Source organism: Rutilus rutilus (assembly GCF_951802725.1).
Source record: "Rutilus rutilus genome assembly, chromosome: 1".
NCBI lineage: Eukaryota > Metazoa > Chordata > Actinopteri > Cypriniformes > Leuciscidae > Rutilus > Rutilus rutilus.
This window is the reverse complement of record NC_140209.1, coordinates 67,495,594-67,522,328: the sequence shown is the minus strand read 5'-3', so window position 1 is coordinate 67,522,328 and position 26,735 is coordinate 67,495,594. Positions and strand designations below refer to the sequence as shown.

General features: G+C 37.0%; 1 protein-coding gene across 2 annotated transcripts in view; it reads right to left on the bottom strand.

The window, feature by feature from the left end:
• LOC311294934 (uncharacterized protein) overlaps positions 1–26,735 on the bottom strand; it is a 453,797-nt gene that overhangs the window by 133,591 nt on the left and 293,471 nt on the right. For both annotated transcript variants that reach the window (XM_084416040.1, XM_084416041.1), the window contains exons 3-6: positions 18,874–18,984; positions 14,194–16,128; positions 10,916–11,089; positions 2,669–2,842 (exon numbers count right to left, since the gene is read on the bottom strand). In XM_084416040.1, the coding sequence (XP_084272166.1) occupies positions 2,669–2,842; positions 10,916–11,089; positions 14,194–16,128; positions 18,874–18,984 (2,394 nt within the window). The remainder of the gene's footprint in view (positions 1–2,668; positions 2,843–10,915; positions 11,090–14,193; positions 16,129–18,873; positions 18,985–26,735) is intronic.

The following is a 26,735-nucleotide window of genomic DNA, read 5'->3' as shown; positions in this document are numbered from 1 at the left end:
ATGTGCACGTTTTTAAGTCGAGTCAGGCATCAAGCGCAAGAGGACTTGCGTGCTGTTTTCTGTGTGCACACACAAAGCCACGCAGACAGCACGTGAACGCCAAATTCAGTTCCCTTTCTATTTCTTTCGAGCTTAAACGGACACGGGCACGTGAGTATCCTCGTAAACACAGTCGGTTGTGTGCTGTAAACAATTGAGAAAGAAAACGGATGCGTGTCATTTATATTAGGCCCGGGCATTCGTCTTAAAGGGACAGCAGCTTAATGTACCCACAGCTGTTTGTGATACCAATGGTGATCAAACAACACAATAGAAAGAGAAAATGACTTTTGTAGCTTTAACAAAGATAAATTGTATTAATTAAATATTGAACTAAATTTTAAATAAAATGAATAAAAACTATAAAAATATTTAAAACCATATTAACTAATATAAATGACAAAATGCACAACAAAATTAACTTTGTTGAAATTAGCTTTAACAAAGATAAATTGTATTAATTAGGGTAATTAATTACATATTTTTCATTTCTACAGTGAAAACTGTTATTTTACATTTGATTATTCAATTTCTGTACCTGAATACTGTTAGATTTACCTGAAAAACAAAGCACTGCTCACTTCAATTGTGTCTTGCTTCTACTGTATTTTTCTATGCTCATAAATTATTTTCTATGCAGATTCACTTCCCTACAAAATCACCCCAATTATTCTAGAGTGATTAATTCTATTCAAATAGCGCTATTCAAATCAACTGGTGAAATTGTTTATTTATATTTCGCAATATATATATATATATATATATATATATATATATATATTTATATATAAGAGAAAAACGAAATGTCGCAATGTAAGTATTTTTCCAATATCGTGCAGCCCTAATTCATACCATATATAACATAAATTTTTAACGGTCGCAAAGGATGTTCTAATTCAAATGTACTGCCTACTCGACAGTACGGAATTTCCAACGCACCATGAGCTGCTATTTCAGCGTTTAATGGGAAACATTTTAAATGGCAAAAGAAAACTCGCCAATTGGAGCAAAGAATATACCTTTTCATTGTTACCTTTACTGTCTAAAAAGTCCATATAGACAAAAAAACTTGATACCACTCTGCAATATAATATGAGGATGCACAATGCAAAAGTTTTCATGTAAACAGGTTGCAAATATGCAAATACGACCGTTAACTGAGGGTTTAGGAGTGTACAGCATGAAACATCAGTTTATAATTACCCAGGATTAATTGTTAACCCCGGGTAAATTATGATCAGTGTAAAGGTTTACAATGACCCAGGGTTAACTATTTCAAGTGTGAAAGCCCTCTTGTATGTCAATAATTAGTTATAAAATAGATAGTTCTGGACCTTGATTCTGAATGGTTGAGCCATGTTCTAAGCCATAGTAAATTACTCTACAAGGACTCAAGCCATCCAAAACACATAACATTTTAAGTGCTCTTATCACGGTTACAGTACCATAGCATTAAGGCCTGGCTCAGTTTCTGGTCAATCCTGTTCCTGGAGTACCCACGGCACTGCACATTTTCAAATTCAACTCATCAGCTAGTTAGTAAAGACTCCAAGACTTCAAACATGTGTGTTAGATAAGAGAGACATAAAAAATGTACAGTGCTGGGATTGAAAACCACTGACCTAAATCAAGATATTTCTTATTTTAATTCATCCTCTCCACAACCAGATATATGAGGTAGCATGATTTTAAAAGTGTGATTTCTAGACCAGAAAAAGTCACCACAAAACTGAGTAGCCTTATAACATTTTACCAATCGAACAGACGCGGCTACAACACTATATGCCACGCAATTTCGTCTAGCACACCACACATACTTAACAGTGTTAAATATGAAAAATACCGTTCGATAGAACTGCTTTGTTACCACAGTTTCTGCGTGCTTCCTCAGGGATGAAGTTCCACATTTGCGGCTATCCAACACGAAAATGTTTGCAGCAAAGCCTTTCACAATATTTTCTTCAGATAACTCAAAAATTCTCCCACACACTGGACTTGATTTTTGATGACGTATTGTCGATAACTTTACAATCTCCACTAGCTATTCTTTTCTTCAACTCCTCAGCATCCATCTCGACGACTGCAAGCAGATCGCGCGCGCGGTTATGATGAATTTTTAAAAGTGAAAGTAGCCTGGGTAACGTTATAGATCCTGGGAGGGCGTGGCGCGTCGGCACAAATAAACTGATGTGGATTTTAAAATACAGGCATATTTTTGTAGATGTGTTCCTAAAAAAAATGATATATTTTTACGTCTGTCATGTTGGTTCCATAGATATAAGCAAACTGCTTCGGTGTGTCGCATAGATGTCGTCATCGTCTTGCTGCTCCCTCCACGTTCTGTGATTGGTTCCCTAGCTGAGGCAAAAATCTGGTCCATGGAATCCATGCTGACTAGCAGCGTAAATAAAACCGCGCTGTGCTCAAGGCAGCATGGGGAAACCCAGGCTAATGAAATACGGGACTGTCCAAGGAAAAAAGTTTGGTCACCCTATGCATGTGTGATGCATACCGTGTTCATTATTTTCAGGGGCGGAGCAATGAAGGGAGGGGTGTCGATTTCAAATATTGACAGTGTTTCACAGAAATTGCTTTCTTCTACTTTACAGAATGAATGTGAAACTCAAACCTCAGTATGTTGACGCCACAGTTTAGACTCTTCAGTCCAGCACAGAGCAGCTTCAGTCCTGAATCCTGCAGGTCATTGTTTCTCAGGTCCAGTTCTCTCAGGGATGAGTTTGATGACTGTAGAACTGAAGCCACAACTTCACACTGCTGATCACTGAGATTACAGGCTGTTAATCTGAAAAAAGAGATGACTATGGTTAAAAGGTTATGATCAGTCAAGAGCTCGGTCATGTGTTAATAATGGAGAAGCTTCTGAGCACTGGAGAGACGTTAGAGAGTGGGAAGGCCTGGGTTGCACTTTTATTTTACATTACATGCACTTATATGTTCTTACAGTGTACTTACTTTAGAAAGTACTGGGTAATATAAGGTAAACGCATGGGTTAAGGTTAGCTCTCGTTTATCCAGTAAATCATGAACGATGGAAAGTCATGTAAATTAATTCATTAAAAAGACTGCAATCATCTATGAAATATCTCAAAAAAAGAAATAAAAGAAGATTGTAATCCCTGAGACCATTCAGCTTTTAAAACTTCTGGAATTCAGAAATACAATTACTTAGATATTAATTATAGTGATGTATGTCTCGAGACCGGTCTTGGTCTCGAGACCGGTCTCGAGACCACTTTTACGTGGTCTCGGTCTTGTCACGGCCTTGACGGTCTTTGGTCTTGGTCTTGTCTTGGTCTCGGACCTCTCGGTCTTGTCTAGGTCTCGCTGTCTCAGACCGTCATAGTGGTCGGGGGATTTAGAAATACAATATTACAATATCCACGACGACACAACGTTCGATAATGCAACATTATTATCCGCAATGGAACGGATTGAAGCGCGAGCCGGATTGATGACAGAGCGGTGTGTGCGCGTGCCACACGAGAAAACACTTTATCCGCGGCCACTGATCGCAGCGGCAACGAGAACTTTGATCACTTGGTTTAAAAAACACATATCAGTGACATGATGGGTATTATCTTCATTCAGGAGATTTTGGGTAACTGCACAACTGACAGATGACTTTGAGTGCACCGCCAAACGGTGTGTGTGTGTGTGTGTGTTGTGTGTGTAACCATAGCGACAAAACGACCAACTTTCGGATCCTGCACTTAAGCCTATAATTTCGTTTTTAAAAAATTAATTATGTATTTAAAAGTTGCAGAATGGATTAATTTGGGAGTCTGAGACTCCGAAATCGGCAGAGATAGACAGGCATTTGCTTAGATGAATTTGTGTCTTTGATATTGTGTGTGTGTTGTTGTTTGAATACAGTATTGTATTTAAGATGGTGTTAGACTAAATAAATGGTCTTTTAAATATCATCTGCATATCTATGTTGTGTTGACTAAACATTAGGCCTAATCCAAGTTTATAATTGTGCATCTTTAATTTGCTGTTTCATCTACACATTAAGTATCATTTCAATTGGTTAAATATTTCTCATTCTTTAGACACTTGTTGGAGGAGCAAGGTGGTGTTGGAGGTGTTTGATGTTTTGTCAGATGATGAACCAGTCAGTACCAGTCATGTCAGTTCTCAACAGTACACAAAAGTTAAGGGAGTCTCAATCCTCTAATAGTGCAGTAACAGCCGTCATGCAATAATTGCTCACATAGTTGATTTGATCCTTTAGTTGATAGTCTGCAAAAACATTTACAGTGAGCTCACAGTCACACACATTACATGGTCTGTCTCTGTATTGTTCTGCCAACTGCGGCTGAACCCTATGCTGCTTTTCTTGAATTCATACAAGTTATAGCTTAGCTTCAACACTAGTCTGTTTTTTTTTCCTCCGGTCTCGACTTGGTCTCGGCCTTGGTCTCGACTTGGTCTTGGTCTTGACTTATTCTGTCTTGGTCTTGGTCTTGGTCTTGTCTTGGTCTCGATACCCTCTGGTCTTGGTAGTGTCTTGGTCTCGGTTTAGGCGGTCTTGACTACAAGTCTAATTAATTATAATATATATATATATATGAATCAGTGGACACTTCAAATTTATGTAAATAAATATAAATATATGTTTCATTTTTGTTACATAAAAAAGAACAAAGCAATTGACAAACAATTGGACAAATACGATAGTGATACAAATTGAATAAATTACAGTCAATTATTTAACGTACACATTTATTTAACATCTTCTGTTGTTTGATTGACATAATGACACAAACAGGTATTCTAGGCAGCTGTCAATTTAAGACCAAAGGCCTCTAATATACGGACACATATCCGGTTTTAACCCAGCAGTTTATGTTCACTTGAGCCATAATTGAATGTATTTACGTGAGATGTGTGGATTATTAAGGCTAAATCTTATTAACCACTTTTGCTAAATGGGTTAAGCACACAGAGGTGTTCTGAGTAAATGATTTGTTACACACCGATTCAGACAGTGACGTCTCGTGAGTTCAGTGTTGGACAGATCAGTTGTTTTAACCATTTATTCAAATGAATTGGTTCAAATGAGTCATTAAGTCACGAATCAGAAATTAGCACACGTGGACGTGTTGTGTGCTTATCCCGGCTGTTAGAGCATCGCAAAGGATTTGTCTCAACACAGAAAACACTTCATCACTGAATAGGATTTTTTTTGTATATTGAAAGTGTGGTTTATGTCAGCGGCATGTGCGGATCACTTGTCTGAGAAGAGGCTACGGTTTTTTTTTTTTTTTTTTTTTTTTTTTTGCAAAATTTACACCCAGCAGTAATTCAGAAAAAAAAATCTTTGAATGTGCCACGTGTATGGAAGTAAAATAATGTCAAATGTTTTTGAAATAAAAAGCCTGTTGAATTGCACTACTTGAAAAAAATAGGCATTGCATTAACCATGCTTGCATTTTAATGCATTGTATTTTCAGGGCTTGCATTTTTATGGGCTGAAATTCAACATGGTTGAATATTTAAGCTGTGAATATTTCAATTAAAAACATTTCAAACAATCTTCAAACCTAAGTCAACATTTATGCCATGTGCATCCAATCCAACGCTGAATTCCTTTTACAAAAAAGTAACGTATGACATTGACAAGATCTTTGCTTCAAATAAACGAAAACAACACAACCTTTCAAAAGAAGAAGGAGAAGCTTTGAACTGGATTTCTAACAACGAGGATCTTGTTATAAAAAGAGCGGACAAGGGAGGCGCAGTTGTAGTATGGGGTAGACATCAATACATTGAAGAAGCCTTGCGACAACTACAGAACTGTGAGTATTACCAGTGCTTAAAATCCAACCCAATAGAAGGAGTTAAAAAAGAACTGACTGATATTCTATCACATGCAGAAGAAGAGGGATGGATTTCAAAAAATGAGTGTGAATTTCTCTCTTGTAAAAATCCTAGGATTCCTACTTTTTATATGCTTCCAAAAATACATAAAAATCTAGAAAATCCGCCAGGGAGGCCTATTATTAGCGGTAATGAATCTATTACAGAGCCAGCTTCAAAATTTGTTGATAGCTTTATTAAACCAATTGTTTGTAGAATAGAATCGGGCATTTATATAGCGCTTTCATATGTACTACTGTACACCCAAAGCGCTTTACAATCATGTCAGGGGATCTCTCCTCAACCACCACCAGTAAACTTCGTAAACTTCCTTCGTTTATTCAGGACACTACCCAGGTATTGAATAACATAAAAAAATTGAAAATGACAGAATCATCTATATTGGTGACTATGGATGTAGAGTCACTATATACAAACATAGAACATTTGGAGGGATTGGAAGCATTAACATACTATCTGGATGTGAGATCATCTGCTGATAGGACACCTGCTTGTTTTATTGTACAGTTAGCAGAATGGACATTGAATAACAACATCTTTATGTTTCAAAATGAATTCTATAAACAAATTAAAGGTACAGCTATGGGTGCCTGTTTTGCCCCAAATTATGCAAATTTGTTTTTGGGATTTTGGGAAAAGAGATATGTATTCTCTGATTTAAATCCTTATTTGAAGTATGTTGAGTGGTGGGGAAGATATATAGATGATATTATATTGATATGGAATGGTTCAGAGGCTGATTTGCTGTCCTTTCACACATATCTAAATAATACCAACGCTAATTTGAAGTTGAGTCTAGAGTATTCAAACACTGAGATTCATTTTTTAGATATCAACATTTTTAAAGAAAGTGATGGGATGTTACATACTACTATTTTCAGAAAAGAAACTGATAGAAATACTATATTAAGAGCAGACAGTTTCCATCCTTTATGGATGACTGAGAATATTCCAGTGAGACAGTTCCAGAGGTTGAAAAGAATATGTGATAAGGAAGACGATTTTAACATCAGGGCACAAGATATGACTCAAAGATTTAAGGAACGAGGGTATAAAGATAGGGTGATTAATAAAGCATATAACAAAGTAAAAAACATTAGTAGAGATGAGCTATTACGACAAAAACAAGAATCACAAGATTCAGACAATTCAGTGTATTTTGTGACACAATATAGCAGAGAGGCTAACAGAATTAAGAAAATTATAAAAAGTAATTGGGAAATAGTTATGAGTGATCCTTATCTAAGAGAAGTCATGCCTGAATCTCCTTCCATTGCGTTCCGAAAAGCACCTACAATCAAAGATAACCTTGTGAGAAGTCATCTTCCAGTTAAGAAATCAAATACCTGGTTAAGCTTAAGTGTAGGAAATTACAGGTGTGGTAATTGCAATCATTGTGATAATATGGTTAAGACTGGTGTGTTTAGAGATGTAACCACTGGTTCTGAATTGAAAATAAGATCATTTATTAATTGTAATACCTCATTCGTGGTGTATAGACTGGAGTGTCCATGTGGCTGTTTCTATATAGGGATGACTACTAGAAAACTAAAGACCAGATTAGCAGAGCATAAAAATGCGATTAGAGTCTGCAACCCATTATATCCTATGGCCCTACATTATAGAGATGCGAATCATGGTAGTCCAAGTACATTAAAAATTATTGGCATTGAACATATTCCGAAATCAATAAGGGGAGGAGATAGGGCTAATAGGTTGTTACAGAGAGAGTCTTTCTAGATTTATACATTGAAAGCAACTACATTTCCAGGCTTAAACGGAGAACTAGACTCTGTACCATTTCTGTAGTGTTTTTTTTTTTTTTTTTTTTTTGGAAAATAAGTTATCTGATGTATACATTATCAGGTGGATGTATTTTGACTTGTGTTACTTGATTAATACAAGAAGATGATTCATTGAATAGGCATAATATTGATTTGTGTTTTTTTAATTGTATGCTGTCAAAGTTTTTGATGTTAAATTTTTTTTTTTTTATGCATTATATTTATGATATTTTCATGCTTTATGACTTTTTGTGTGAGAGATGCTTTTTGATTTTCTTTTTTTCTTTCTTTTTTTTTTCTCATGCATTATATTTATGATGATATTTTCACGCTTTATGACTTTTGTGTGAGATATGTTTTTTGATTTTCTTGTGTTTTTTGAATTGTGTGCTGTCAAAGTTTTTGATGTTGAGTGACCAGGTGTTTTTAATTTGATTAATTAGCTGCTGTTAAATGAACTGAGACGCTGTTTGTTATACACACCCTGATGAAGGCATGTAGCCGCAACGCATAGGTGTACTTCTCACCAATTTTTTAAGTAAGCCATGAATGAAATAAAGGCTTTTTAACTTTTTTCACTAACATTCGAGTGCCTTGGAATTCTTGTCTTCAAACATTTCAAACAGCTTTTCATTATTAAAAATTCAATAATCCATATTCACCATTCATATTTAACTTCCAAAATATTCAAACTGTTAAAAATTACAACCTATAATATTCAACAGGCAACTTTCGGTCCATTTTATTTCGCTTTGCAAATTCGCTTCCACAAATTCAGTGGTTCAAATTCGACAGTAAATTCAACATTGACGTCCAGGAACTGCAGGAAAAGCAGTAGAGCAGAGTATACTCTCCATCTGCTGTTAGTCAACCTCACCAGCAGGTGGTGCAAGCGCGTGTTGTTGACGAAGACCAGCAAAATTAGAGCAAGTCATTCATTCATAAAACTCATTTACAGCAATGTAAGTGTATTTGTGATTATTATGACGGCTGTTTTATGTTAAATTCAGTGCCTTCACGGTTACTTTTCCTGTGTAGCCTACATGCATCTTTCTCTACCGTGAACGAGATTATAATGTTATTCCCCGATGCGGATATACAGATCCAATATTACATTTTTGAGGTTGACATATATTTATCTTGGTTGTTTAGTTGCCTTAACTTTATATTGTGGCGATGTGCTGCATGCAGGCTATTAGGGTTTCCCTCAATACTTCAAGATTCCCCTGCTGGACATATACAACGCTTAACGTAGCTTAATGGACTAATTACAGTGATATAAAAGACCAAACTTGCAGGCAAGCAGATGGACTCAGAATAACGCGCAAAGCTTAATGCTGAGCGTTTCCCAGTGATCGACTGGCATAAAGTTGGCTTGATGTTGGACATTCGCACATTTAGGGACCGTCTCTAAAGTGTATACGACTTTGGTATACACGTTTCTAACTCCGATAGCATTTGAATAGAACGACTTACAGTCATAAAACCAACTGTAAAGTGTTCATGTAGTGTCAGGCATAATGTGCACCCTTTGGATTTTTGATATTTATTCAAATAAATGTAAGTTTGCTATTGAAGTTAGAAACGTGTATGCCAATGTTGTATGCAACTTTAGAGACGGTCCCTAAATGTGCGAATGTCCAATGTCAAGCCAATTTTACATTTAGTCATTTAGCAGACGCTTTTATCCAAAGTGATTTACAGTTAAACTAACAATAGGACAACAATATGCAAGTGCTATGACAGTTTAAGCTAATGCAATACACGTAGGCATACTATTTATTTATATATATATATATATATATATATAGAGAGAGAGAGAGAGAGAGAGAGAAAATAGAATAGAATAGAATAGAAAGTGTTAGTATTAATTGATCAAGTGTTGATTTAGTGCCAGTATATCACGAAACGCTCAGCATGAAACTTTGCACGTTAAGTTCATATTCTGAGTCCATCTTCTTGCCTGTAGCCTATATAGTAGCCTACAGCCTACTTCCCCAATAAGGTGCAAGATTGGTCTTTCATATCACTGTATTAGTCCATTAAGCTACGTTAAGCGTTTTGTCCCAACGGAAGGGGAATCCTTTAGTATGAGGTATTGAGGGAAACCGATTATAATCCTGTTCATGGTAGAGAAAGCTGATGACATGTAGGCTACACAGGGAAAGTAACAATGAAGTTATTGAATGAAACATAAACACAGCTTTTGTGTGTTTATCATCTTTTCCGCATACTGACACAGATAATCATTTTCATTTTATGAATGAATGTCTTCGTCAACAACAAGCGCTTTTGCACCATCTGATGGTGAGGTCGACTAACAGCAGATGGAGAGTATGCTCGGCAATCTACTGCTTTTGCTGAAATTTCAATGCTGAATTTACTGTCGAATTTGAACCACTGAATTTGTGTTTTGAATCAGTGCTTAGTTTGAAGACAGAGAGGTTCTTTGCTCAATCTCTCTCAGTCAACATGTGCCCTGTCACATATAAAGCACAATAACTGATCAAATAAGGCTTTGGCAGGACAAACATTTGTTTTGGAGGCAAATGAAACATTTGTTTCAATGTAGGAAAAACCCTGATTTGGGATCACGCGCTGTCTGAGAGCACTTCTGGTGTGTCATTCAACGCAATACCACTGAGTTATTTTTTCACAACTTACTGCGCATAATAACTAGATAAACTCTTTTTGAAGATCCTCGTTAAATGTACACACACGCTTCTTTGACATCTTCACGTCTGACTTGATCTCCTTACTCTCTAATATCCAGCCTTCACCAACTGCAAGTTAATCGATTACGAATTGAGATAGCATGGTAATTTTGTTCTCCAAAATGATGAGATTGGCTGCCTTTGATAAGGCTATTCTCGCATGACAGAAGACTACTAACCCTAACCCTAACTATTCACTTTTATGATCACCTAGCAAAGACAATTTAGGAAAGAAAATATACGGGACAAAACACGATTTTCTCATAATAAGTTGGGACATTTAAAAGAGAGATGAAATACGTGACTGTCCAAGGAAAAACGGGACGTGTGGTCACCCTAGGCACGTGTGATGCATACCGTGTTCATTATTTTCAGGGACGGAGCAATGAAGGGAGGGGTGTCGATTTCAAATATTGACAGTGATTCTCAGAAATTGCTTTCTGCTACTTTACAGAATGAATGTGAAACTCAAACCTCAGTATGTTGACGCCACAGTTTAGACTCTTCAGTCCAGCACAGAGCAGCTTCAGTCCTGAATCCTGCAAGTGGTTGTTACTCAGGTCCAGCTCTCTCAGGGAGGAGTTTGATGACTGTAGAACTGAAGACACAACTTCACACTGCTGATCACTGAGATCACAGGCTGTTAATCTGAAAAAAGAGATGACTATGGTTAAAAGGTTATGATCAGTCAAGAGCTCGGTCCTGTGTTAATAATGGAGAATCTTCTGAGCACTGCAGAGACGTTAGAGAGTGGGAAGGCCTGGGTTGCACTTTTATTTTACATTACATGCACTTATATGTTCTTACAGGGCTTTTCACACTGCAATTAACCGCTGGTTATAGTCATTCTAAACCCCGCTTTTAACCCTGGGTAAAGAAATATTTCACATTTGTAAGTTAGGAGTGAGTTTAGCAGAATTAGAGCCACTTCTGTGCTGTTAACCCCGCATTGCACATAAAATTAAGTAAGAATGTCCGTCTCAGCGAGTATCCTTGTAAATACAGTCGGTTGTGTGCTGTAAACAATTGATAAAGAAAATGGATTCGTGTCATTTATATTAAGTCCGGGCATTCATCTTAAAGGGACAGCAGCTTAATGTATCCGCAGCTGTTTGTGATACCAATGGTGATCAAACAACAAAAGAGAGAGAAAGAGAAAATTACTTTTGTAGCTTTAACAAAGATAAATTGTATTAATTAAATATTGAACTCAATTTGAAATAAAACAAATCAAAACTATAGAGACATATTTAAAACCATAGTAACTAATATAAATGACAAAATAGGCTACACCACAAAATTAGCTTTGTTAAAATTAGCTTTAACCAAAACAAATTGCATTCATTACTATAATTAATTATATTAGCTATATTTCATTTATACAGTGAAAACCAAAGCACTGCTCATTTCAATTGTATCTTTCTTCTATTGTATTTGTCTATGCTTATAAATTATTATTTACTATGCAGATTCACTTCCCTACAAAATCACCCCAATTATTCTAGACTGATTAATTCTATTTAAATAGAGCTATCCAAATCAACTGGTGAAACTGTTTATTTATATTTCGGAGAAAAACAAAATATTGCAATGCAAGTTTTTTCCAATATCGTGCAGCCCTCATTCATACTATATATGTAACATACATTTTTAATGGTTGCGAAGGTAATTTTCAGAGTTTAATGGAAAGCATTTCTAATGGCAACAGAAAACTTGCCAATTGGAGTGAAGAATATACCTTTTCATTGTAACCTTTACGGCCCAAAAAGTCCATATAGACAAAAAAAAACTTGACAGTGTTGTATAATATCAAGAAAATGCAATTACCTGCCTCCTTGTTTATTATAGATGCCTTTATTGTTACACATATTTAGCCAATGTATTGGATATAATGCATTGCATTCAATGTTGTTATTTATTTTGTTTGTAAAAGATGGCTTATATTGTTTTGGCATAGATGTACAGTAATTGGTTTTGTATGTATATGTGACTGTGCCAACCCATGGTAAGAGGAGCAGAAAAGTGTGATTATGTGTGTGCGCTGGACTCCTAGAACTCAGCCATCTTAGTTGAGTTTACTGTAGTTCAAGGACATGAAGAGATGGACCGCTTGCACCTGCCTGGAGAAGGATCTGGGAAACTTTGGAGGAGTGTCAACCTAACGTCTGTTGAAAACAACAGGAGTATAAAAGACTGAATGAACTGACTGCCTCTAGGGATACTGATACGCTAGTGCCCCCGACGCCTAGAAGCCCAGAGCTGAGGACAAGAAACCCCAAGCAGAAGATAAGAAGCCCAGAGCTTACTACACCTTTGATTCAAAGCGTGATTATTGTATTTTATACTTAAACGATGAAGTTCTATTTGCCTTTATATTTTTGTTTATTATAAAAAGAAAAGTAACCAATTAAAATAAATTGAATTGATTACAAAATCTGCCTTCTGAGATTTATGATGCTGGAAGACTTTTAATGAGAACATACCACAGGGGAGTCTTCTGACCAAATTGTAAGTACCTTTTGAATGCTTACGGTTTAGGTCAGATTTGACTTTCTTTACCTTACCTGAGAATAATAAATAAATAGGTAAAAGGTGTTAAGAGTAAAGTACACACCGTAAAACAACAGCAGTCGGCAATATATAATACAAGGATGCGCAATGCAAAAGCCTTCATGTAAACGGGTTGCATGCGGCGTTTATCTAATCAATGAATCTAACACTGCAAATGTGCATACAAATGTTAACCGCTTAGAAGTGTACAGCATGAAACATCAGTTTATAAATACCCAGCATTAATTGTTAACCCCGGGTAAATTATGATCAGTGTAAAGGTTTACAACGACCCAGGGTTAACTATTTCAAGTGTAAAAAGCCCTCTTGTATGTCAATAATTAGTTATAAGACAGATAGTTCTGGACCTTGATTCTGAATGGTTGAGCCATGTTCTAAGCCGTAGTAAATTAAATTACTCTACAAGGACTCAAGCCATCCAAGCCACATAACATTTTCAGTGCTCTTATCACGGTTACAGTACCATAGCATTAAGACCCGGACTAGTAGTCTCAGAGACAGTTTCTGGTCAATCCTGTTCCTGGAGTACCCACAGCACTGCACATTTTCAACTCATCAGCTAGTTAGTAAAGACTCCAAGACCTCTTGTGTTAGATAAGGTTAGGTGTGTTAGATAAGAGAGACATTACAAATGTACAGTGCTGGGATTGAAAACCACTGACCTAAATCAAGATATTTCTTATTTTAATTAAGCATCTCCACAACCAGATATATGAGGTAGCGTGATTTTAAAAGACCAGAAAAAGTCAGGTCATTTAAATAAAAACCTACAGCCTAAATACCAAAACTTGGGCATTTTTATGGGGTAGAGAAAAATATTTTACTAAAAATACTTAATCCTTATCCAGTAAATCATGAACGATGGAAAGTCATGTAAATTAATTGGTTAAAAAGACTGTAATCATCTATATATATATAAAAAAAGACTAATCCCTGAGAAAAATTCAGCTTTTAAAATTTTTGAAATTCAGAAATGCAATTACTTAGATATTAATTATAATTAAAAATATATATTTTATAATATTTTAATCAGTGGACACTTCAAATGTATGTAAATAAATACAAATATATATTTTTAAATGACCATTACAGTGCATTTACCAGAGGAAATCTATCAGTATGGGGGTATTTATGTTCATATTTCAATTCAGTTGATATTATGTTCATATTTTCACACTCACAGAGCTTTTCTGCAGTTCCTCAGAGCAGGTAGCAGTCTCCTTAGACCCTCTTGTGATGATATGATCTTGTACTTTTTAGGGTCAAACTCATCCATTACCTCCTCTGACATCAAGATCATGTTTGCCAAAGTTGAACATTGTGCAAGAGAAAGACGTTTGTCGTTTGTTCCAGATTTTAAAAATGCCTGCATTTCTTCAACAATAGAATTATTCTTCATCTCAATCAAGCAATGTGACAGATTCATCCATCTTTCAGGGCTGACATTGTTTTTTTGACCTCGTTTGAGGTTTTGGATTATTTCCTTGATGCTCTCTGGGTTGTTCTCTGTGTGAATCAGCACATCCTGTAAGAGTCTCTGATTGGACTCCAGCGAGATGCCATGAAGGAATCGAAGGAGAAGATCCAGGTGTCCATTTTTACTTCTCAAGGCTTTATTCATTGCTCCCTTCAGAAACACATCCAGAGAAACAGTCTCACACTGAGTTCTGGACTTTCCTGTCAGGAACATTTTCATAACTTCACTGTTCTTGTGTAAATAGCAGAAAAACACATACAGAGCTGCAAAAAACTCCTGAAAGCTGAGATGTACAAAGCTGTAAACCTTCCTTTGATAAATCACAGATTCCTCCCTAAAGATCTCAGTGCAAATCCCAGAATACACTGAGGCGTCAGTGACGTCTATGCCGCTCTCAATCAGGTCCTCCTCATAGAACATCACATTGCCCTTCATCAGCTGATTGAAAGCCAGTTCAGCAAGTTTCACAATCACTTCTCTGTTGGACTGCAGGAGTTTCTCTGGATCTCTCTCTTCATACTTCTGGTTCCTCATACTAGTTTGAATGAGGAGGAAGTGTATGTACATTTCAGTCAGAGTTTGAGGGATTTCTAGATCTTGTTTCAGGATGTTTTGAAGCACAGTGGCTGAGATCCAGCAGAAGACGGGTATGTGACACATGATGTGGAGGCTTCTTGCTCTTCTGATGTGTGAGATGATTCTGTTGGCTTGATCCACATCACTGATTCTCTTCCTGAAATATTCCTCCTTCTGAGGGTCATTGAATCCCTGAATTTCTGTCACACGGTTGATGTATTTGGAGGGGATCTGATTGGCTGCTGCTGGTCTGGTGGTGATCCAGATGAGAGCAGAGGGAAGCAAATCTCCTTTCATGAGGTTTGACATCAACACACCCACTGATGAAGACTCAGTCACATCAGAAACTTTCTCACTGTCTGAAAACATCAGTGTAATTCTGCTTTCATCCAGACCATCAAAGATGAACACAACTGTACATTTATCATAAATCGACGAGTCCAGATCTTGATGTTCAGGATGAAAGTCCAGCAGAAGTCTGTGAAGACTGTACTGATGATCTCGAATCAAGTTCAGCTCTCTAAATGGAAGCACAAATATGAAATCTACACCCTGATTGGCTTTTCCCTCGGCCCAGTCCAGAATTAACTTCTGCACAGAGACGGTTTTTCCAATTCCAGCGATGCCTTTAGTAAGAACAGTCTTGATTTTGTCTTTCTTCTCTCTTCTCTTCTCCTCATATCCTAGTTCAAGTGAAGGATCAAAGATGTCATTGCAGTTGATTGGAGTGTCTTGGAGTGTCTTGTAACTTTTCTCCATCTGTAGCACCTCATGTTCTTCATTCACCCCTTCACTCTCTCCCTCTATGATGTACAGCTGTGTGTAAATCCTGTTCAGGAGGGTCTGATTCTCCTGTAGTTTGATTCCCTCAAATACGCTCTCATACTTGTTCTTCATGCTGGTTTTGTGCTGGTCTTTGACTCTCTGCAGATCATCATGCACTGGCTGGTGAGAATCGAGCTGCAGGGCTGCTTCTGTGTCATGATGACTGATGTGTTTCTGACAGGAGGAGGATGTGCTGGTCTGACAGGACACATCTCTGATCTGGTCAGCTCTCACACCACTGAAAACACATAAAGAAGACAGAGACAAAAACAAACAGAAAAGACATTTGTGAACAAAGAACAATTATTTTAATATTTTTAATATGAAAATCATACAACATGTATAAATAAGTGTTTGCTCTTTCAGACAAATTTCTATCTATTGTGGTGTGATATGATTTCATGAAATTAATTTACATGTAAATTGCGACTGATGATAGAGACTGCAAACTCAGTTTGTTACTGCATTTCCTAGTTGCACATTAAAGTCCCCTTTGCCACAAGTGAGGCATGTGAAAAGTCAGAGAAGATTTTATGTCTAAAGAACCTGCCACCTTTCCTTTAGAAATAGAAAATCACAGATTTTATACTGATCACAGATTTCCTTTTATCTTGATCAGCTGATATGAATCCTGATTTTTAAAAGTGTCATCAACATATGATTGGCAGGTTTAGAGATAATCAGTCTATTCATAGGAAGTTATTATTGGCTGATTTATGGCAGATCGATCAGATTTTCCTTACAAAACTTACATTTATATATTGATATAAAAAATATTAAAATGAGCAGAGATTTTCTGGCACCCTTAGCCATTCGTCACGACAACCGGATTGGGATCCACTGATTTTATTTATTCCTAGCCAGAATTTTCTCGTTTCAGTTTTTATTAAGATTGATAATTTCAGTGCATCACTAATTTAAAAGATAACTGTCAATTAGGGGTGGGAATTGGCAAAAATATGACGATTCGATAATATTGCAATATTTGGCCCACGATTCAATATTATTGCGATTCTTAACATATTGCGATACAGCAACTATTGCAATTCGATTCTGCAATGTATTGCGATTCATGTCCCCCATATTATTCAAAGGCATTACAAAAAAAAATGAGGAAAATAAGACTGCTCAACTCACTTCAAATGTCACATTTAATTCTGTGAACATTATCTTCTACACATTAACTGAAGTGCAAAAACTTAGATGGGTTGTGCAAAAACTTTGTCCTTGAACATTCAGGACAGACCTTATTCTTGTATGTGAATGCTGTTTTACGTGAATATTATGACACGAGTGAAGCACAAAGCTTTGTTTACAAAAGAAAAAATAGGTTAGCAATTAAATGTTACATCGCAGCCATGGAAACGTTTGGATTCATGACGAATGAGAGAGTTGTGCGTGAGCCCATAAATTTAAGCTTGTCGGCTTTGAATTCTGGTTTGCGATCTGGTCACCCGATTATCAGCGAATTTAACAATATTCCATTAGTTATTCCATATAGAAAGCATGAATTGTCTACTTTTAAACTAAACAATTCAAAACGAAAAGAAACCGACTAGCCTACTCTATGCTTAGGCCTATGTAGGCTATTCCGTATGAAGTGTTAATTTCTCTCTAGGCGCGTCGTCAACTTCATCTTTGCAGCCGACACTGACACAGAAAACACTAGTTTATTAATAAACAATTAAAATGTCTCCTTGCTATATATTTGACACATTCATAATCATTACTTTTGCCGGTTCTTTGTGACAGCTGTTACGTGTGTTATTGGCAGCGTCACCCACCGGTTACATGAACACGTGCGTCACCACCACATCAGCACCGAAGACATGGAGATTTTATTTTAGAGAATAATCGCACAACCTATTCGATATTCTATAATTAAATAAACTACTAGATTATTAAAAAATCGTGACTCATCCCTGCATGGAATCTCAACTGTTTCTTTTCCCAAATCTTCACTCACGTCTCACGGATTATAAACGTTTCTTCCTTGGTTCGCTTTTAATTAGGCCTATTATTTTCGTATGCTTTGCTGTGGTGAAGTATAACGCTATAGGGCAGATAGCCTACATTTTTCCTTGTACGGCAAATTCTTTTTAACACAGTTTGTGCTTGTTATTAGACATGCGGCGTGTCAAGTTTATTTGTAAAGAGCGTTTCACACGCGCGGGTGATTTAGTTTCGCTTTATCAGCGCAATATCAAACATAACCTAAATGTCTTGCCCTTGTGGAAGATAAAATTCGCTCTTCATACCTTTTACAACAAGTAGCCTAGAAAACATGAAGATATCAGAAAAGAGGTCGATGGTCTCTTTCCTGCCCGTGTCCCACATCCCTCTCAAAGCGCAGAGTGGTAGGTTGTCTCACGTGTCTTTTTTTTTTAAATGTATAGATGTAACTTTATTATATTATTTAATTTGCCAATATTTACTGATATTTATTTCAATGCTTTACTCTTTAGTGTGTTGTTTCTTTGACGGAATCGCTCAAATAAACACTTTTTGCTCAAATAAACACTACATTTTTTATTTCAAAACCCCCCAACCACCGCACCACCGCCGGTAGTTGGTCCATTACCACCGTGGTGGTAAAAAACTGCCACCGTCACAGCCCTATGGCCCAAAAGTAAAACAGATAATTTTAAAATTAAATATTGCAATACTTTGCGCTACTGTATCGATATAATTGCGTGCGCAAAATATCGCGATACTGAACAGAATAAATTTTTCCCTAACCACTACTGTCAATATAACACTGATGCAACACATGTAACAAAAATCATTCCAGTGTAAATGGAGGTCTAACAAAGAAATGACAGACAGAAACGTAAGAAAACACTATTTAAGGCACTTTAACAAAGTGAAAGGATTCCTTTCTTTGCATCTTGAATTCCACTTGTTACTTATTATACATGTTAAAGTTCTGAACCTTTGTGCATTCTGTTTTCATGTGTCTCTCACTCTACATGATGATACTCACACAGGGTCAAAGGTCACTGCTCCATCACTGAATTTTGGGGGCTCTTGCCTCTTCATGGACACACAGTTGGATCCAGAAGAAGCTGCTCTCTTTCTCTTCCTGTTGTTGATACTGAAAAAAAAAAACACAGAAATATTTTAAATAGTTTTTTTGCAGGTTTTTTGGGCAACAGTACTGTAGTTTATAGAGCAGTATGTGTATTATGCATCGTTTTAGAGAGAAAACATGTTTTATTAATGGTAGGGTAAATGGGGTTAAAAGCACACCGGGGTATAATGTGCGTTTTTGATAATTTTCACAAAGATTTCATGGCCCACCGAATATGTTGTTGTATGAATACCAAACTGATACAATATATCATAAGAAAGAACAGACCATTTTCTTTTCAGTTAGTTTGTATGAGTTATTGTTAGTAGTGTAGTTTACCTGGGGTTTTCGTATGTTCCTGGTTTATAACATGCCTTGAAGTTACATTTAAGCCGCGTTGCCACCGCAGGAACTTTCTCCAGGAACTAGGAACTTTGGGCTGGTACTCGATGTGTTTACACTAGGGGTGACCCCGAATAGTCGAAGATTCGATGCTTCGATAGGAGGAGCCTGATTCGACTACCGATCTCACGGTCGAATCTTCGCAGAGGTGTTATGAAACGAGGATCATGCCACTTTGGCTATATGAGGGCGCTCAGTGTCTGATTTCACATAGAACTAGCTTTTATGTCAATACGTTAATATTCAGCCTATTATGATAATGCTGTATATAAAAATGTGCAAAGAAAGAAGCTTTTAATAAATATTTTTTAACGTGTGTGAATAAATCCAAACACCCCGTGACAGATTTAAGTTTCACTTTCAATCCGTGACCGACAGAGGAGCGTCTTCGCGGCAAGGATTTAAATCTTTAACAATGTCTGGGATAAGAAAATCTAAAGTGTGGATGTACACCATCAGAAAGGATATTCTCCAAGGCTGGATATAGCATCAGGAAAACCATGATCGCACTTCTGCCGGCCAACGTTAACACGTTTCACGCATAGACTGGGTTTCACGTTAGAATGTATTTTATCCGCGCGCACAATTTGAAAAGACTCCAACGGACAGACAGAGTGAAAGACTGGATTTGTTCTCTCGATCAGGTAGGGTACAAGTGATTTCAAAACTTTTCAGCCGGTTCTAATTAGATTTTTGGATGCTACATTTTTGGTGAACATTTTTAGCTAAAAAGACTGCCTCTCCAGTTTAGCATTTATTGTTGTTTCTGCAGTTAAAAAGACAAAGTTGAAAATTCTGGCTACTATCGTTATTTTAATAATTTCTTTATTTATTTTTATTTATTAATCTGTCAGGGTTATCTAACTATTTGTGGCTTGTGTTTTGAATATATGTTCCCCTGCACTTTAGGCATTTTGCACACATTTGCTCCTCATCTTGTGACTTGATTCTGATTTATTTCGTTTTGTATTTTTATTTATTAGAAAGGTATATTCTGTTCTAATTTAATTTAGTAAATTAATTGTTTATTTTTTCGGTGCATCGATGTTGTGCTGTATGCTGGCCTGCTCGCACAGGTAATTTAGCCGATTTAATTTGATTTGCATGTGAAATGCAAATCCTGTCTGCAGTGTGACCTTTCTGGATTTTCTGTACATCGCGGCTTTGAAACGTTAAAGCCCCGCCCCCATACACATGATTCGACTATTAGTCGACTATAGGCAAGACATGACGATTCTGATTCGACTATGAAAATCCATAGTCGGGGACAGCCCTAGTTTACACCGCAGGAACCAGCTAGGGTCTAAATGAAGTTCCGGGTAAATATTTCCCCCTCCGATAGTCCCTGCTCACGAGGTAGTACTTTTTCAAAGTTCAGGAACTTTCAGAGGTGGGACTTGTGCGCTGCACAAGCTGATTGGTTGTGTTCACGCCGCATTTTGGTTGGATGACTCCATGCAGCATTTTATTTATTTTTAACCTCCCTTTTTAAAAAATCTATTGCGGTTCGTGTCGTGGCTTCATGCAGTAAGAGTTGTCTGTCTGCAAATATGGAAATTAATAAAAAAAACTGGTGGACTGGCGACGAGTTTCAGGCTTTATTTTGTGGAAGAGGAAACTTTCTGCGCGTTCGTCCCAGCCATCTCACGGTCAATGTCCGCAATAGCGGATACAAATTTTATATCTAACGTTAGCATTACGAGCTTACTGAACACGCTTTATCAGTGCTCGTCTCTTTTCTGCCACAGCTTTTATTATTAAGTCATTATGTTTACACATCATCTATTGCAAGGCACTCCAAACCATGTTACAAATGTACTAACAGGATTGAAATAGCGCTTTGAGGTTAGTAACAAACAACTATTTACAAGACTGTCACTATTTATGATTGATAGACGGGGTTCTGGCTTTTTTTTAAGCGTATTTGCGAAAGAGGAAATTTTTTGCGCGTTCGTCCCTGGCATCTCACAATAATAACATACGTCGTCTAATTTTATACGCATACGAGTTTTTTGAACACACTTTAGTATCAGTGCTCGTCTATTTTGTTTTGTTAATTACCTCGTTAGTAAACCAATACATAACTGCAGCACAGTTTGAATCTCCTTCATACTTATTATAAATGTGGCGCTCAAAACTGATAACTGTCCATCACAGACTGGGAGGAGCAGTTGTGCGCAGTTTACCTTCCCGGTACTTTAGACCGCGGTGTAAACGCAGAAAGCAACCGGTCTGGGGCAAAAAAAGTTCCTGGGACAAATTGTTCCGGGTAATTTCGGTGGAAACGCGGCTTTATATAGCGCTTTTCTAGGAACTCAAAGCGCTTCACATATGAAAAGGGGGAATCTCCTCAACCACCACCAATGTGCAGCTCCACCTGGATGATGCAACGGCAGCCATATTGCGCCAGAATGCACACCACATTCTGGCTCTGAGTGCATCAGAAAGATATGTGGCATTATAAATACATAAAGGTTTAGGGGCCCAAACTTCTAGTGCAGGCTGCATGTATTACGTTGTTCAGTTTTTTAATGACCACAGAGAGTCAGGACCTCGGTTTAACGTCTCATTCAAAGGAAAAAGGTCCAGAAAAATTACCTCTAGGGCTGAACGATTAATTGCATTTGCGATAAAATCGCGATATGATGAAATGCGATTTTTTTAACCGCAAAGCTGCCGCAAAGCTGCACGCGAGAGTAAACCAGTCTGTATTGCAGATGAAGCATCAACTTGGCACGCGACACATAGACCTGGCTACAGGAAATAACAGTTTATTAATTTATGTGATATTGTGTTATAGATTCTCTCCAACGATTCTGTATCGATTAAGATCATTTCAGATTTATGTCTGAGCTTAGTTTTAAACACAGATATGTGATAACGCGTGTGCTTTATAAACAACCGTATTCTGCTTGCTTCTAATTCCTCTGTCTCTCTCTCACACACACACACACGACACCACTCGAACCTTACAAGAAATAATCTTTAATAAAGTTCGGAGAAGTTGAAGCGAATCACAAGGACATTCGCGGGCTTCATTGCACAAGATATGAGATGCGTGCGGTCTGCGTGATGTTACTTTTGTAGTGCGCGGTCTCACCCGCCGGTATTTACAAATGTTCTACGAAGGCATCATATGTCTTGGAATGCAGTTGGCTTAAAAATATATAAATCACTGACAGAAGCTGCTTTCAATTTCAAATACTCACGTGCGCTTTGCGAAGAGCGTTTGAGCATGCGGCTGTGAGCGACTCTGTCTACGTGGTTAAATGTACTTGCATCTCAAAATGCTTTTATGACGTGAAATTAATGTGACAGTCAGTTATTAAACAGACAGGACAAACCACATCTTATAATTTCAAAAGAGATGAAAACGTTCAGACAGCCTACTCTTAGGCTACTGAAAGCACTCTTTGTTTATTGCTTGTAATATTTTTTTTCCTCTTTGTTATTTGTTTTGAAGCTATATTTGTTAAAATTATTAACATGTAATTGTATTCATTTAGTTTTTTAATGTGTAATTATTATAAGTAGGCCTACTTATAATTATGTCATTAAATATTTTAAGTTTTATTAATAAGATCAATTAAAGAAAAAAAAATGTATCGGCTCATGAGGTGCCAAAAGTTTCCCTTCCCTATTTTACAATGATTTATTGCTTTTTTTTTTTTTTTTTTAATAATAGAAAAGATAAAGAGCTTAAAAAATAATCACACATTAAATCGCAATCGCAATATTGGTAAAAAAAAAAAAATCGCAATTAGATTATTTTCCAAAATCGTCCAGCCCTAATTACCTCAGGTGATACTAGTCCCATGCGAATAGACCCGCTGTAAATATATACGTAAATATTTCATCATTTCCTGTTTAAAAGTAGTTTTCCGCGATTTTTCAAGTATGGAGACACTTGAAAAAGCATTCAGTTGCGTTCTAGACGCTGGGACAAGTCTGGCAAAACAAGTGTTTTCCACACACCATTCAGATCAGAGAGAAGATCGAAAGCACTTGTTAGAGGCATCTTTCAGCATTAGGTAACAGCGTTAGTTTAAACTATGACCAACACAATCCAATCTGAAGTTAATTAATACATCGTTCGACCGGACATAACTGGAAGCAACACACATGACGACACGACAGGAGGGGGATGGCGGTGTGTAAATTGAGTTACTCCTCCCACTTCTGCTAGTTTTACTGGGATCTCTTATCCCGTGCGAATTGGCCATTAATATTACAGACGTCCTGTGGTTATTATTACTTTACTCCATCTACCCTTGTAAAGTTAATCATGTCCGAATAGGGCTTTTGATTCAGAATGTGCTATATGTGGAGGATAAAGCACAGCAGTCAGATCTTTTTTTTTTATTTTAAACATGCCGTTTATCAGTTTTTGCCAATAAACTCTTCATTTATTAATGGTGAATTAGTCAATTCATTGCTATAAGTTGACTTTCAAAGTTGATGCCTTTTGTCAGTTATAGTTTTTTATTTATTTATGTCTACTTTTTAAAACGGTCAATAAACTCACAAACACACTGGTGAAGTGAAGCAAAGAAGAAACAATATAGAAGAATCATAACTACAATGTGTGTGAGTGTGAATCATTGATGTTTATTAAATATTTTGAGGAGCTACTTTAGAATATTTCAACTGGAACGACCACTAGTGGAAACTTTTTCATTTTATTTACATTTAATGCAAGTTCAGTGTAACACTTTATTTATACTTCTGTTGGTGCTTGCTTTCACTTCAGCAATAAAACCCTACGTGTCTTTTATCAAAAGAGGCCAGTAGCCAGAAGCATTCATGAAATTAAAGCCCTTCAAGTTTTTAAAGGGGCATTCCACCCATTTGAACATTGTTTGGGTTCCCACACCTTGGTTAACTTCAAATTCAAGGACCTTTCAAGGACTTTCCAGGTCCAATACCCTCAAATTCAAGGACTTAATGTGGACGTTGAGGTACCATCGTAGTTTCATGCGCGCGTGAACGTCATGGCAATGTGCAACACAGTACCTTATGCGGGAAATGAGTATTTTTTGTAGATCATCATATAGCCTAATGTGTTTCTCACATTATTTTTGTGGGTGGAGCTTGGTTCCTCTAGGGGCGGTCCAAAATTTTGTACATTTTAAAGACAAATTCATTCATCTGGTGCACTTTGAGTCACCTGAATCCACTGTTAAAAATAAATAATCCACCCGCAAACCGCCCTTAGATATCTGCATCTGATCATCACATTACAATTATTCAAATTCTTAGTGTTAAGCATGATAATATAGTAACATATCACACTGAAGCAGGCTGATTTAAAATGAACATTCATTTAAAATAAAAGTTCTTCTATTGGCCAAATTACATTTCCTTAATAGCCTAAACTGAGGCTTTACTACCTTCAAAATTAAATTGTCAATGTTTCATTACATCACTGTTTGAAAACACAAATTTTTTGTACCTTTTATGAAGGGCATTTTTCCCTTAATTTTATTAAATGTGCTCCATCTTTCATTTCAAATTCTTAAATTTGATCAATATATTCAATAAAAAAAATAAGACACTAGGCTGTTACCAATCAAATTAAATAATTTACATTGAAAAATTATAACTGTATTAAATGAGATTATTTTAAATATTTTTGACCGTCTTAATGAGCGAGTCATTGAGTCATTCATTCAAACGATACATTCAAACGGCTGATTTATTCAGAATGAGGCAGTTTATGAATGGGTCATTGAATCTTTGACTCAACCGATTCCTTTAAAATGCTGAATCATTCAGTAATGAAACATGGCTGAGTGTTGCTGTGAGATGCGCAGTGGTTCTGCTGTGATCTTTGTTTGGAACTATTTTCGCTGCTGAAACAGAACAAAAACAGTCATTGCGTCTAAAATGTAAGTGACTTAATTTTAACTAGGCCTATTTGTTTATTGAACTGTTATGAAATCAGTCTCGGTTTCAATCTTGATGGCATTCAGGAAAACAAATATAATATGTTATAAATAACTGCGCGATCCTCAACAGCGCAACATTGGTACCGTCAGTACATTAGGTAGGCCTATATTATTATCAACAATAGGCTATCAATCGCCACTTACATTAAGTGAAATTAAACAATCATCCTCACATTTTCGGTGATTCCCTGGTTATTTATTATTTTTATATTAAAAATTGTTTTAATCAGGGCATTTGTCCGGTTGGCCAAGTAGTAGGCCTACAATTCTCTCTCACTTTTCCCTTCAAAAAAAACAAAAAAAAAACACACGTGTCCAGGACAGTCTATGGTCCCTGACAAGCTACTCGAGCCCTGATATGTTTTCCTTGATGGGTTTTTTCCCTGAAGAGAATAACGTTGTTGAAAACGAAAGTAAAAGAGTCACGCACGTTCATTGTGTTTTACTGTGATGAGAGTTCCATGTCTTTATTAAACTCAACACATTATAATGATTTATTTGTCACCCTCGATTAATTGGAATGGAAAGTTTTTATTACTTGGCAGCAGATCCCCGCAGCACTATCAGCAAACTATACAGTTTGAGAATGGACACAAGCGGTAACAGCAACAGAACCGTCACGGTGGGAAAAGTGTATCTGACCATGTGACTGTCTGTCCGAGTTTTGTCGCGAGCCGGAGGCAGCACGGAATTTGACGGAGGTGGCCGCCTCATAATTCTCTATGCAGGAAAAACCCTGAACGTAACAAGTAAATACGCTTAACTACGCTTAACGAGGAAATACGCTTAACTACGCTTAACGAGGAAAGACAAAAAATAACTTCAGGACGCATTTGTATGAAAGACAACAACTCCCACAATGCACCACATTGCACAGCTCCGCAAGCCACTCCCACTAATCCAGAAAGCGCATATCTGCCTATAAGAGAAATCACTCTTCCGTCTACAAGGCTAGCTACCAACAGAGCTTGAAATTAATTTCACATTCACACAAAATGTCTAGTTAGTTGGCGAACTCATTACTCCTCGTTTGTATTTCTTTCGAAAAGGTGAATTATTGCATGGTACCTGGATGTTCAGTCAGAACATATGCGGTGCGAAACTAGGATAGTTCTCAACACAAACGTCCGTGTCCTCGTCTGATTCAGAGATTTCGTCCAGGAGAAATTGTCATCGTTGAAATTCTTTGCCGCAGACGGACTCTATCTCTGTGTTCGTAGTTGCATCTTACAGTCTATGAGTTGCATAGTGAGATCACCGGCGCCACCAGTCCGCCCTAACTCGAGCCAGTCCGGGCTCCTCGTCCGCGGCAGGCAGGTCTTCTGCCTCGGCGGCTCTTCGCTATAATGCGGCTTGTAAAGGTAGCCACAAACACCTGATTCAAGCATCAGACTTCCGAAATCATCTTCCTCTAGTCTATATCAT